The sequence below is a fragment of the Diadema antillarum genome, unplaced genomic scaffold, assembly GCF_040938485.1.
Source record: "Diadema antillarum isolate AM-2024a unplaced genomic scaffold, OU_Dant_1.0 seq00001356_RagTag, whole genome shotgun sequence".
In the NCBI taxonomy this organism is placed as follows: domain Eukaryota; kingdom Metazoa; phylum Echinodermata; class Echinoidea; order Diadematoida; family Diadematidae; genus Diadema; species Diadema antillarum.
Window position 1 is genome coordinate 226082 of NW_027272120.1, and position 13575 is coordinate 239656.

General features: G+C 38.9%; 1 protein-coding gene across 1 annotated transcript in view; it reads left to right on the forward strand.

Moving 5' to 3' along the window:
- The first annotated feature begins 5209 nt into the window (after positions 1-5209).
- Positions 5210-13575, forward strand: part of LOC139708621 (laminin subunit alpha-like) — a 129059-nt gene continuing 120693 nt past the window's right edge. Inside the window, 1 exon segment of the mRNA XM_071620562.1 lies at positions 5210-5689. Within this exon segment, the coding sequence (XP_071476663.1) occupies positions 5291-5689 (399 nt within the window). The 5' untranslated portion in view covers positions 5210-5290.

The window sequence follows — 13575 nt, forward strand, 5'->3', positions numbered from 1 at the left end:
TCATGAGAATGTTACTAGCTTCCTTTTGCCAAAGTATTATAGATTTGTAGCAAACAAAAAAAAACAGACAAAAGGAAGCAAGTGACAATCATATCATAAGGATGTTACTTGCTCCCTTTTGCCAAAGTATTTTAGATTGTGTGTAAATATAAATGATTTGGCAAAGGGAAGCAAGTGACAATCATATCATGAGGTTGTAACTTGCTTCCTTTTCCCAATTTTTTTCAGGCAATTTTGTGCACTTGCTTCCTTTTGCCACCTGAAATGGGCCAAAATTGTAACTTTTGGATTTTTCAGTTAAATAGAGCATGCCTCAAATATTCCAAATCAATAAAAAAGTCAGTATCCATAAAAATGTCACTTGCTCCCTTTTGCCAAAGTAGGGCAGAACTGTGATCTCGTGATAATTTTATCATTGATTGATTGGTTAGAAATTTAATACCAGTGGCGGAATCCAGAGGGGGCGCACCGGGCGCGTGCTCCCTCTGTATTTTTTTAAAACAAAAGAAATAAAAAGAATAAAGGGGGGGTGCGCCCCCCTTTCGAGGTGCCTCCCCTTTATGGAATTCCTGGATCCACCCCTAAATACTACAGTTATACGATAAAATGAGCATGAGACCCTTCTGCTTTGAAAATAATGATAAATTGAAACTCTCTATTGAACGCTGCTGTGACACAAATAGTAATAATAATAATCATGATAATAATGATGATGATGATGATGATGATGATGATCATCATCATCATCATCATCATCATTGCGTGCAGCAGTCCATGAAACCAGTGGAAGTGAAGTCACCTCCTGGAAAACGAAACAAATCTCTGTGTTTGAACAGTGGTTCAGCCTTTTTCCCAGGGTGTTTGGTTGCTTTGTTTTTCTTTACACATTACAACAGACACGCTCGTGCTTCGTTTGTCACAAGTGTTACCCCAAGACACGAGGAACTGAAACAATCAGACAAACAATAATCTTGTATATCATTGAAAAAAAATGTTTTGGCACGAAACGTGACTCTTCCAATTATTGTATGCTTATAGTAATGTTCTGCCACATAGCATATACATTAATTTGGTATTTGACCATATCAGTACTCACTGGTATGTTGGCAGGAAAAAAAGGGCTGCATGTACGTTTCTGATATCATATTGGATTTTTCTACTTAACGCAGCCAAAGAGAAAAGATTTTTTTCCCCACTATAATATGTACACAGAGTAATCTTTTCGTTAAATTAAAAATGTATCAATTAATAAATTCTACTAGCACTCTGACTGGTATTATGAAGTCTAACAATCAGTTGAGTATTATAAGAAGATCATGGTTGCTGATCCAATTGTGTTCTTTTCCCTATATCGACACTCTAGCTGTCTGTTATTTCGTAATCATCGTTATATCTCCGCTGACTGACCCAATATAAGCAAGAAAACAAAAAGAGGAATTTCAACAAACAGACATGAAAGTGTTCATGGACAAACATAATTGTGTTAAAATTTAACTGCCATACGTAAAAACATGAAGAGTTTGTTCGCAAAAAAAAAAAAACGATAAGTCCATTTTTGAAGATTTTGAAGTACGGTCTCTGTCATAAAGTACAAAATAATACCTTTTAAATTATATATTGGTCACTACATATAAAGGTACATTTTTGAAGTTATGGTCACGAGAAGCAAACATTTTCTTATTATTCTTTTTATTTTTCTTGACCTTTAATCGCAAATATCTCCATTTGGCAAATATGGACTTATCGGTTTTTGCAAACAAACTCTACACATGCTTATGGAATGGCGCCAGTTCTTATGGATCAATGTATTATATAGGCAACTCTCGTCAAGTCCTGGCCAGGGACCAATAGCTTTATTTCATTGTTTCAGTACAAATTTTTGCTATGTCGTCTGAACAGTTATGTATACCAGATTGAACATAAAGGTAATTATTTGGGGGACAAGAATTTTTACCTCATTTTATTTTAACAAGACTTGTGTTACAACCGAGCTCGTCATAAAGAAGTGCCGCTGTAGATAAATTATATTGTAGAATGTTGGACCTTCCTATAATATTATTACCTCTTCTGCGAGATCGTTGTTCTCTCCTCAATAATTCTCGTCCTCCTCCTCACCCCCCTCTCCTACTGACATAACACTCCTGCTTTCTCCTTCCACCCCTCCTCCAAGCTCTTTCTCATCCTTATCATTCTCCTTGGTAAGCTCATTTTCTCTCCGTTTCCTCCCAGTCAGTCTCCTCCTTGTTCTCGATCCTCCTCCCCCTATTATACCTCCTCCCCCTATACCTCCTCCTCGATCCTCCTCCTCCTCCTCCTCCTCCTCCTCCTCCTCCTCCTCCTCCTCCTCCTCAGGAGTCCTCCTCCTCTTCCTCTTCTTCGTCCTTTTCCATCTTCATCTCCTCCTCTTCCTCCTTCTTCTCCTCTTCATCCTTCTCCTTCTCCTTCTCCTGGCCTCCTCCTTTTCCTTCTCCTCTTCCTCCTCCTCCTCCTCCTGCTCCTCCTCATCCTCCTCCTCGGCATGCTCCTTCAAAATTGCCAAGACTTCTGAGCTCCCTTTGCCGGGATTTTCGCAGGTTTTTTCTGCCGAATTGGAGACCAGTATCTGTTCTCATACCCAAACCCTTTGTCGGACGAGGTGCATGGGAATAACGATTATTCTTTCGGACCAATACTATATATCACCGTCCCCTATTCCAGATTACGAATCTGAAGGAAGCAACGCATTGCTGCAGCTGCTGCGCGCACAAATTAGTTAGGGCGCCCTCAGTAGTTGTATACAGCACAACTTCTACAATATCTTCACGATCCTCTTTCATAAAATTGTGCGAATATTATTCATGCTTCCGCTCCATGAAAGAGTAAAATCGGGAAGGCCCACGCCCGGAGAAGGGCCACCTTTCGCGTAAAATCAAGCAAAACGTATTTTCGAAACTGTAGTGATACCGGATATAAGATAAGTTTGACATTTTTACTGTATCAGAAGCCGTCAAAGTAAAAAAAAAAAAAAGAAAAAAAAAGCAAACTAGGAAGATCCATGCTTTCACATAAATCACGAGGAATTTATATCATTTTATATCTTTCACATCAACGATGTACTATTGTGCTGAAATAAACCTAGCAATGAAAAACATTTTGTTGAATATTATCATATTACCTGGTGTAAACTTCTATTTTTATCATTCTCGTCTTCAGACTCAAATGATTTTTGAAAGGTGGTGACGTGATAATCACTTCCTTTATCAATAACACTTTAAAGCATTTTGTTTTTGTTTTTGTTTTTGTTGAGGGAGGGGGAGGGGTTCCCCCATGTCACGATAAACGAGGAGCTTTTTCATTCATAATATTTATGTGTAATCATCTCGTGCATGCGAAAAATATAATGGTTTGGCCATTTTATTATTGACTCAAAATGTGACCTTTTTTTGATGTTTGGGAACCCATGTTTTTTGTGTTTTTTTTTCTTTGATTGCATTGATTTTTGCTTTCGTTTTTCGTCTGCTTTTTAAGGCGTGAAAGTCAGGCGTGTGAGGGTGTGAAATATCCCTGAGGCTTGAAGTCTCAATCCGCATGATTGTGAGACTTGATAAGTCTGAAAACTTTCAATCAGAAAGCAGAAATTCACTGTAATAATTATCATATCGAAGATTTTTTTTTCTTAATATTCAAACATACACTTCGCATTGTGAAAAGTATACATGCATCTATATGACTATCTGATGCTCTGATTACATTTACCTTGATTTCAAAGCCCAATGTTAGAAATTTCTCCGGCTATCCATAGCACAAGTCTGATTGCACACCTCTATCTCAGTACAAGCAAGATCTATAAGTCTCACGTTTTTGCAAAATTTCCAGCAGAGAACTTTCAATATTTCTCCTTGTTTTCTTATTTTTTAAAAAAGAAAAAGAAATAAGACTTCTCTCATTTTATTTCTGAATTTATCTACCTTCTTATAATTTTATTTATTTTTATTCAAGTTACTTAATCTTTCATCCATTCATCTATTTGCTATTCATTGATTTGTTGAATTATTCATGTATTTTTCGAGGCTCATGGTTTTATTTCCGCGTTCTTTCCTACAAACATGAAAACTTCAGATTCTATTTTCTTTTCTAAAATGAATGAGATATCTCTAATTTTGTTTTTTTTTCATTTATTCATGTTTCTATTGATTAATTCATTATAGAGTTATCAAGACATGTGTTATCTATCGGCTAATTTGTATATTTATGTATATTGATTTGTTTAATCATTACTTGATTTTAAGTTTAATTTCATTTCTGCATTGGTTTTTTTTTTGGCTGATTATCCAGCAATATAATTCACTGCATTTTTCTCACAAACATAAAGAATTATTTTTTTCATATATAGAATGAAAAAAAATGTTGAAAAGTATGACCATAATAATTATGCATCCTGCAGCTTAGATAAATCTATTTTAGTGTAACTTAAGATAGATTTGTCACCTCTTGAATTTTAGCGTTAGTTTCTATTTTCATTTGCATTTCTCCCATACTTGTATTAGATTATAGGACCTATTAGCAGTCAGTAGACCGTCGTGCACTTTAAGGGGTTGAAGATTATGAAGCCAGACATAGAAAAATATAACCTACAGCACAATCATCTATGTATTAAATACAGGTATGATATTATATAATGCATTTGATTACATAATATTCATAGATAACAGTTCCTGAAGGAATCCTTTTGGTATACGGAGTACATTGTACTAGCTTGGAGCTATTGCTCCATGGTAGCATGAGGCTAGTTAGCATAGTAGCTCCATGGTGTATATTGTGTGTTTTGTACTGTATAGAGTTTACTTTTCATGCATTTTTTGCCAGGGAGGTGAGGCATCACTGCCCTGGTTTTGCCAAGGGCACGGATGGGCGTGTGGGTGTGTGTTGAGGTACAGGTGTACTAAACAAATCTCTGCAGTGAACACCTAGTACCGTAGTAGCTAGTACACTGGACCGTTGTGTGTGTCACAATTTGTGTGTTATAGTGTGTGTGTGTGTGTGTGTGGGTAGATGTGGGCACACACTGCCCTGCCCAGCGTGTGACTACAGCCAATCGCGAAGCCGACTTTGTTTTGCTTTGTTGTTGTTGTTTCCTTGTATTTTATTCGAAAGTTTACCGAAGTGACTGAACACTGCACACACGTACACACACCGGCCCTAGATAGCTGCTAGCTGAGCCGCCCCCGTTCGTTCCCCGATACGATCCGCTTTTGCGCGGCTAGGCTAGCATCATAAAAGTTACGACTGACGTGAGGAGGAGGACGCGAAAATGGCGCTGGAGCTGTCTTTGACGCTCCTTTTCGCGGCTTTATGCTGCGTTTCCGCGACAGGCCATGAAAACGAGACATTTGTATTGAATCCTCCATACTTTAACATTGCCCGTGGTCGAAAAATCGAATCGACGGCTACTTGCGGCGAGGGCTTTTCAACCCCCGGAGAGCAAGGCGAACTCTACTGCAAACTGACTGGTAACACGGCCGACATCTACCGACCTGGAGAAGCTGTCATCATTCAGGGCCAGTACTGTGACAACTGTGACCCCAACGATCCGGCGAAGGCACACCCTATCGAGTACGCTATCGACGGAACGGAAAAATGGTGGCAGAGTCCTCCACTGTCCCGCGGCATGAACTTCAACGAAGTCAATGTCACCATCAATTTGGGCCAGGTGAGGCTGAGATTACAAGAAGCGAGGCAAAATTACCCTCATTAGTACATGACACAGATTGAGTACCAAGAGAAGACCCCGAGTACTAGGGCGTGGAAGCTAACTATTTTAATTCGAGCATTTGCATTCCAGTCCATTTCAATCTTAAAAGTTTACTTGTGTCTTGAAATAGTCTCAATTTATTTTCGCATCCTTTCAACCACGATTCGAGGGAAATTATGGTGTATAAATACTTAATATAGGAACTTTGTTGATGATGTAAGACAGAAAACATCGACCATGACAACATCACTGTACCGGTAAATTACTTTCAATAGCTTCAGTCCGGGAAACCCGCTCATGAGGACCGCCCCCGCGTACGAGGATGGTCCCTCCTCATGAGGACCTCCCCCCGCCTCATGAGGCCCCCCGGGGAACGCCTCATGAGGCCCCCCATTCACTTCTTATTCATCTCACATCTGACGTATAAATTGTCGCAACTTTGCACGGTGATTTTTTGTTACACACACATGTCCACTATCCATGATGAAAAGAAGAAAAAATCCTGTCTGTTTTTTTTTTTCAAAAATCGAGTTTTAATCAACCGATGCAGAGCGCCCATCAAAACACGGGCGCCAGCGCGTTCGCACAATGCAAGACTGCCGCACCTAGCGGCCTGATCCGACTAAATATTTTTGATGCTTTTTTCTGCGGCTCTCACCTCTCCGCGCACGAATCAGCCTCGTGAAGCTGAAGTCTGACATCTTTTTACACAAATTCGTAACGAGAAAAATTAAATCAGTACTAACCTGATCTTGTCCATATATTCCAAATTACTATTCCACACTGATAGAGTAGGTGGGTAGATGACATACTCCAGTTTGTTAGCAAAATAATCACTTTGTAGGTATGACGAGTTCACTTTCTTCGTCAATTCCGCCCACGATTCCGCCGCCCGCTTACCGTTTGGGCGCTTTCTCTGGAATCATCCCGCGACGCGACGTACGTCGCATCACACCACGCATCCAGCACATACCAGTCTGGTATGTGCTGGATGCGTGATGTGATGCGACGTACGTCGCGTCGCGGGATGATTCCAGAAAAAGCGCCCAAACGGCGGAATCGTGGGCGGAATTGACGAAGAAAGTGAACTCGTCATAGGCCTACCTACAAAGTGATTATTTTGCTCATGAGCGGGTTTCCCGGACTGGCTTCAGAGCCAAAGGACAGGCATTCTTGAACACAAAAAAAATAAAGAGAGAAAAAATGAGGCCGCTTGAACGAAACATACCCTCACACAAATGGGGGGGGGGGGGGCAGGCAGGGAGGTACAGTTGTGGGGGATATTAATGTGCCTTGCTGATGCTGTATTACTTGATGGAGAAGAATTTGAAGTACTATTTATTTCAACCTTTTATAAATGTCAGTAGTTGATGATGTGGACGTGGAGGTGATAAAATGACGATGATGACGATGATGGTGACAGCATGCGGATGGCCATGGAGTACAGTGTAATGATATGAATATGATGTGAGACAAACACTTCATTCTCTCGAAAACAAAACAATGAGTGGTATGCTGGGTGTGAGAGATATGGTTACAGGTCAGTATTCCAATGGTTCATTATTCTGAAGGTTCGTTTAATATTCCAAAGGTCTGTTAATCTAAAAAGTGTGTCAGGTTTGTTATTCCTAAGGTTTGTTAATCTTGAAATGAAATATGGTTCATTTGATATTCTGAAGGTTCTGAACCTTGGGGATAAATCCTTATTACATTCTTGGAATTATGAAACTTTGGAATAACAAACATTTCAGACTAATGCCACAATGCTTGGATTTTAAATAGCAAACCCTTTTTCATATTCAGATTTGCCAACCTCTAGGTATTGGGAATTAGTGTGTTTTGGAATATTTAACGAACCTTTGGAATAACAAACAGCATTTTATAAATGGTAACAAATCTTCAGAATAATGAACATCACCTGCGAGAGACAGTGTAGTTTGTACATGTTGTAAACTGCCTCATTGGCAACTGAATGTAAATGAAATAAAAGTTTCCAATCATCTTGGAATGCCATATTGAGCTGCTTATAAATGTGTTCCACTTTGTAATACCACCAAGTAATCCCCATCATTAGCCTCCCCCCCCCCCAAAAAAAAACACAAACAAACAAACAAACAAACAAACAAACAACATTGTATAAATATTTATGCTTTCTTAACCAGAGCAAAGCAGACAAGTCTTCCTGGTTCTATGGGAGGCTTCCTGGGAAAAAAAAAGAAGAAAAAGATTTCTTCATGTTCTGACAAGAGAATACAAATTTACATGTACATGTATGTCTACCTGAATTTGGAAGTATTGAGATAGCTGTATGCATACAGTTGTATGTCACACACAAGTAAAATGGTATCCCCCTATTATTCTTGGAATCTTCCTTCTTCTGGTACCGCATGAGTGTTGGCAGCTTTGGGTTATTACCATGCAGGCTGCAGCACAGCAGAATTGTTGGATTCCACTATTCTTGTCAGGACTGCCCCATTTTCACCTTACATCAGTGACCATCCGTCCACTTCACATGTAAATTTGCCAGAAAAAAAAAAAAAAAATCCTCTTTTACAGAACCTCTGGAAGTGGATCTCCCACTGCCCTGACCCTTTGTTCACAGCATTCCAAGCAAAACAAGTTGGATATAGGCTCCAATGCATTTTCATTGTCTTGGGATTTCTCCCCCTGGTGGGTTTGTAAAGAGGAGACCCCCTTTTAATCCTACCCAGTGGAGATAGACAGAGTGAGTGGTCAATAAAGAGGCCAGATTCCTCTTACAAAACAGGGTTGTGGGGTAAACTCATATAGTTTGGGAACACCCCCCCCCCCCCCCCCCCCATGTGTGGAAACTCCGATGAAGAAAGAAAAAAACAAAGAAAAATGAATGGCTCAAAGTTGTTGGGTTTCCTTCAGTAGATAGCAAATAGAGAAAATGACTCATTTTATACCACATTATCGTTAATAACTACACGTAAGTATTGTCTTTCCTACATGACAGAAAACAACATCTAGATGTTTGGAATAGAGTTTAAAACTGTTGTTAAACTCTGTCAGTTATGCCAAAGAGATTCTTGTTTTGACAAACTCTTGAAATCCTTCAGGCAAAGAAATTGCTTTGTTATGCACATACATCAGGATTTTATTTTGATACATCAGAATGGCAAAAAGAGTGAAATACACAAAGAAATGTTATAACTTTGGAACCAATAGGACTACAATGTACAATTTATTTTTTGTTGAATATTGAGATGTTGTTTTTATAGTCTGCACTTTTCCCTATAAAGGGTGTTAGTATTGTTGTCTGTGACATAACAACACTAAAGGTAATTTGGATATTCACAAATAGGAAGGGGTTTTGCAGTACAGAAGAGACTAATGGCCAGATTTCTCATCGTTGGTTTCCTGTGGAATCTCAGTCCCACGTACCAACGCGAATGACAGACAGACACTACACTTGTCGCGTCGGCAAGGAAGGAAGAAGGCCAGACCAAAACAATAGAAACCAAATTCTTTCACCGATACCTGGCAATAGCGGTTGGCTTTTATTTTGATAGTGCTTTGACTCCCCCAACAGTGTTCACAATATGTTTTGTTTTTCCTGTGGTTTGTTCAATGACAGCGAAGTCAGACTTGCTACTGAAATTAAGATAAAAAAGGAAATGAATATGAGAGAAAGGGCTGAGGGAATGAGACAATCATCCAAAACAAGAGGAAATGCCAAATGTACTCAGTCAGTCCGCAGCGCGTGCGATAATGAGGCACGAACGACAATTTTATTCAGAATCACGTTTGCGCAGTTTGTGCCCTTGAGACTGACGAGATTTCGCGATACTTTGGGAGAGTTTTTGCAGAGGTCGCAAAAACAGCTTTCGTAGCTTTCGCAGTGCATTGTTTGACCCAGGATGGTTGGGTAGGTTATAGAGCTGATTATGCTCATTAATCTAATACCTAATTACCCTATTTTTGATCTCAATATAGTAGTCAATTTTAGCATCAAAGTAAACGATTATTTTGCAAGTGTTCAAGAAGCTTTTAGATCATAGTTTGATGTTTTGCTAGTTCCTGACTGGTATTGAAAATAGATCTCCGTAATTTCTTCGATTTCACAATCGTGAAACTTGAGCGAGTATGATCAATTAAAAAACGAAGAGGGGCACCATTTTTAAGGTTGTGAATTTTCCTGTTGAAAACAAGGCAAATTATGTTTTCTTACCAGAAGTGGGGTAGTGAATGAACACGCGTGGAGTGTGTTGTTGATACCCAGACAATGGTCGTGGACATGACCAGGATTGGAATGCTTCATGAGGAATTCCACTATCGCAGCTAGTCTTTGTTCATTCTGAAATGTGGTGTGTGCAAGCACATGGAAACATGTGCTTACTTCTTTCATGTGCATGCATTTCACCCTGTGTCAAGAATTCAGACTAGCAGTGCTCAGGGCAATCCACATGAATAATTGATAAAGCATTCATGTGCCTTGCAGCAGAGCTCGGGACAGGTGGTAGCCAGGTCCATTGTTCAGGGTCATTGTAAGTGCACACTCACATACACATCATTGGTTTCTGTGTAAAGTTCAAGTTTTGTACAGAGAGTGAAAATTCGATCACAATCTGGAACCTAACATTTAAAAAAAACATGGATTTCATGAAACTAATATAGGCTTTCATTTTAAAATCACCTCCAACTTAATTGTACACTATTCAGCTATTACTCATATCAATGACACTTTTATCTGATACATAGTTTTTGAACTCACAGCATTGAGTCAGCAGCCAATGGATACTACGCAATGCGACACGCCGCGTCTTGCGGCAGATTTCGACCAATCACAGACCCGGAATTCCGGTGCGAACGCGAGGATACTCTTTTTAAACTCGACGCTAGACATGTCTCTGAATTTTGCTAGTTCCTGACCCGTATTGAAATGAAGATGAAAAAACTTGCCCTTATTGTGATACTATATACTTTAGCGAACATAGTCTTCACCATATTTTAGAGGGGCATGAAAGATTTCAGGGTATTTTTTTGGCGTCAAACGTGAAGGAATATTTTTGAATACAATACCGAATTCGAGAGAGATTTTGATATTCTATATTCTTCTTTTCCGTTTTACTTTGATCATGAGCATATTTGCTAATGTTTTCTCTTTCAATCGATATTAAAAGTGTCGAAAACTGACAAGAAATATTCGTTCTACACGGATTTATTCATGACCATGTATCTGCTCATTACGTATGCAAGCACCCCTCAGCCGTGCATACGACTTGAATAAATACGTGCGTTTTCGCTCGCGCTGCGGACTGACTGTACTAGGACAGAGCAAACAGCAGCAAAATTGTACAATTTGGTAGAGAGAGAGAAAAAAAAAATGATTAGGTGGGCAATACTACACAGTCAGCTTGCCAATGTTGAATCATAAGGGATGGAGGAAATCATTTGACGTACTATGGATTATACATGGACACGGAGGCCCTGATGTGAATTTCAACTTGCACAAGAGAGAACTAACTCATTTTTACCATCCAGGGTAGACTTTTATTTTAGACTTAGCCAATTTTTTGACTTGTGTCAGCTTGACAGGTTTTCCACTGATCAAGTTCTCTTTGTCTTGGCTGTGTTTTGAAAAGTTCATGACAAATACAAACATATGAATATCAACAAAGATTTTAATTTCAAGAAAAAGAATTAAAGAAACATAAGGCACTGAAAACTGAAAATGTAGTGTAGGCCTCTATTCATAACCAGGGAGGTAGGATGTACCACCTCCCTGGCATTTTATAACAATGTTGACATGAAGCCACAAAATCTATAAGCCTATATTTTTTCTAGTACCTGCACTGTATTTTCAACTTACTTTCATAACTTTAGTAAAAATCAAACAGAAGAGAAGAAGTTTTGTCAAAATCAGGCAGATCGAATGAAAGGTTTAGATTTGAAGTTTTCACAGAACATTGATAAAATACAACCATACATGATTGCAAATAAGATGAGGCTAATGAGAGATGTCATCGCCTTACACATTACCTGCATACAAATCTTAACTGTATTTTCTATATGTTGAAATTAAATGAAAAGAATAGACTTTGTATCTTTCACATAAAATTGTTGCATTATAATAGCTTTCAAAAAGAAGGTTGTTTGTGTGGGTTTTTTTTGTGTGTGTGTTATGTGGGGGTGCATCAGTCACAAAATCTTTGATCAACAACATGATTTTTACATTTTCCGTATAAATTTATTTGAGAGAAGGGCGGCACTGATATCATCTAATCTATTTAGTTTTGCAGGAGATCAATTATATTTTTTGTACCTGTTTCTTTATTATTGTTTGATAAAAATAAGATTTTTAAGATTTTCTTAATTATCACCCAGTTCTGATGAAGCATGAACTTTTCTGGCTGTGCGACTTTGCCCTTAATTTCATTTCAGCTTGAACAAGAAGTGACATAGGCCTACACAGTAGCACACTTCAACATAAACAGAGGATACAAAGTAGCCTCACTCCTTGCTTGTGTACAACAGTTTCCTGCCTTTTGACCTGTAGTCTGTACAGACATTGCTTCCACCTAAAGAGAGCATCCATAATGCTCCCTCACCCACCTTTGTCATTGTATTGTGTACTGAGATTGAAACTTTTGTAACACCTGCTCTGTGAGCTCAAACCCAAGAGAAGCAGGTTATATCCAATGATTCATCTTTGGTAACAAACCCTTTGTCACGCCAACAAAAAGACCGCTAGTCTTTGAATCCAGGCTATGTTTTCTCTTCTCTGGGGGAAAGGCAGGAAGTGGGCTTAGTACCCCTCCTGCAGAAAGTGAGATTTGATGTGCTTGTGTGTGTGTGTGTGTGTGTGTGTGTGTGTTTGTGTGTGTCATGCCTCTGGAGATTTGAACAGTCAAAAGTGCATTGTGCATTCATTATACAGTCATGGATAGAATTATCATTTTATGCTTATCAAATACATTTTTTTTTTTTGGGGGGGGGGAGTGGGGGTTGGGGAGTTGGGCAGTTGGGCTCATTGACCACACTGTACTAGCTATGTGCTGTCGTCAGCTTATACTTCTGTGTATTCTTTTGTTTTGTTTAATTTTATTTTTTGTAGAGCTAGGAAGATAGGAAAGGTGTAGTAGTGTCATTTGTGATGGTGTGAAATGGGTTGATTGTGAGTTTGTTGAACGTAAAATTGTGACTACTTAGTCATCAATAAAGACAGCTTTCAAGATACAATTCAAGCAAGTTCAGAAAGTCTCTTGGCACTGATAATTCATACAGTAGTTTAACCAGTTAGGCCTACCAGAAACTGCTTTGTACTAGTACTTTCTTTTATGCAATGAACCACAGCGTGAAAAACTTGGCATTCAGACTACAGGGTATAGGTCAGGTGTCCTACATGTAGGTGTCACTCATTAAGGGTCTGTATCTGATAGACTAATGTTAAGCCTGTGGTTAGCCTCACTGAAACAGATTTTGAACTCGTCATACAAAAAGTGCAGGTTTTTATGACAGCAGGTAATCATGTCATACATCTCGTACAATGTACAGAGAGTCAGGGTCTGTATGGGTCCCGTATTGGCGGACAGACTTCCTGTGTACTCAAGGGTAACCTGTTTGTGGCTAGTCTGGGCCATCATAGTAGTAGGGAAATTTGTTTAATAGATTTGTTTGATTTAAAAACCTATGATGTGAGAATGAGATAGTCTAGGAACCAAAAACATCTTTGGATTTTTGAAATTGTTTTTATGATATCAGATATTTTCTTGCATCAGTAGCCAAAATTAACAGAAACATACTGTATACGCTATAATTTTCGTGTACATAAATTTTCGCGAATTGCCGCTGTCACACATTTTCGCGAGTGGTTAAAT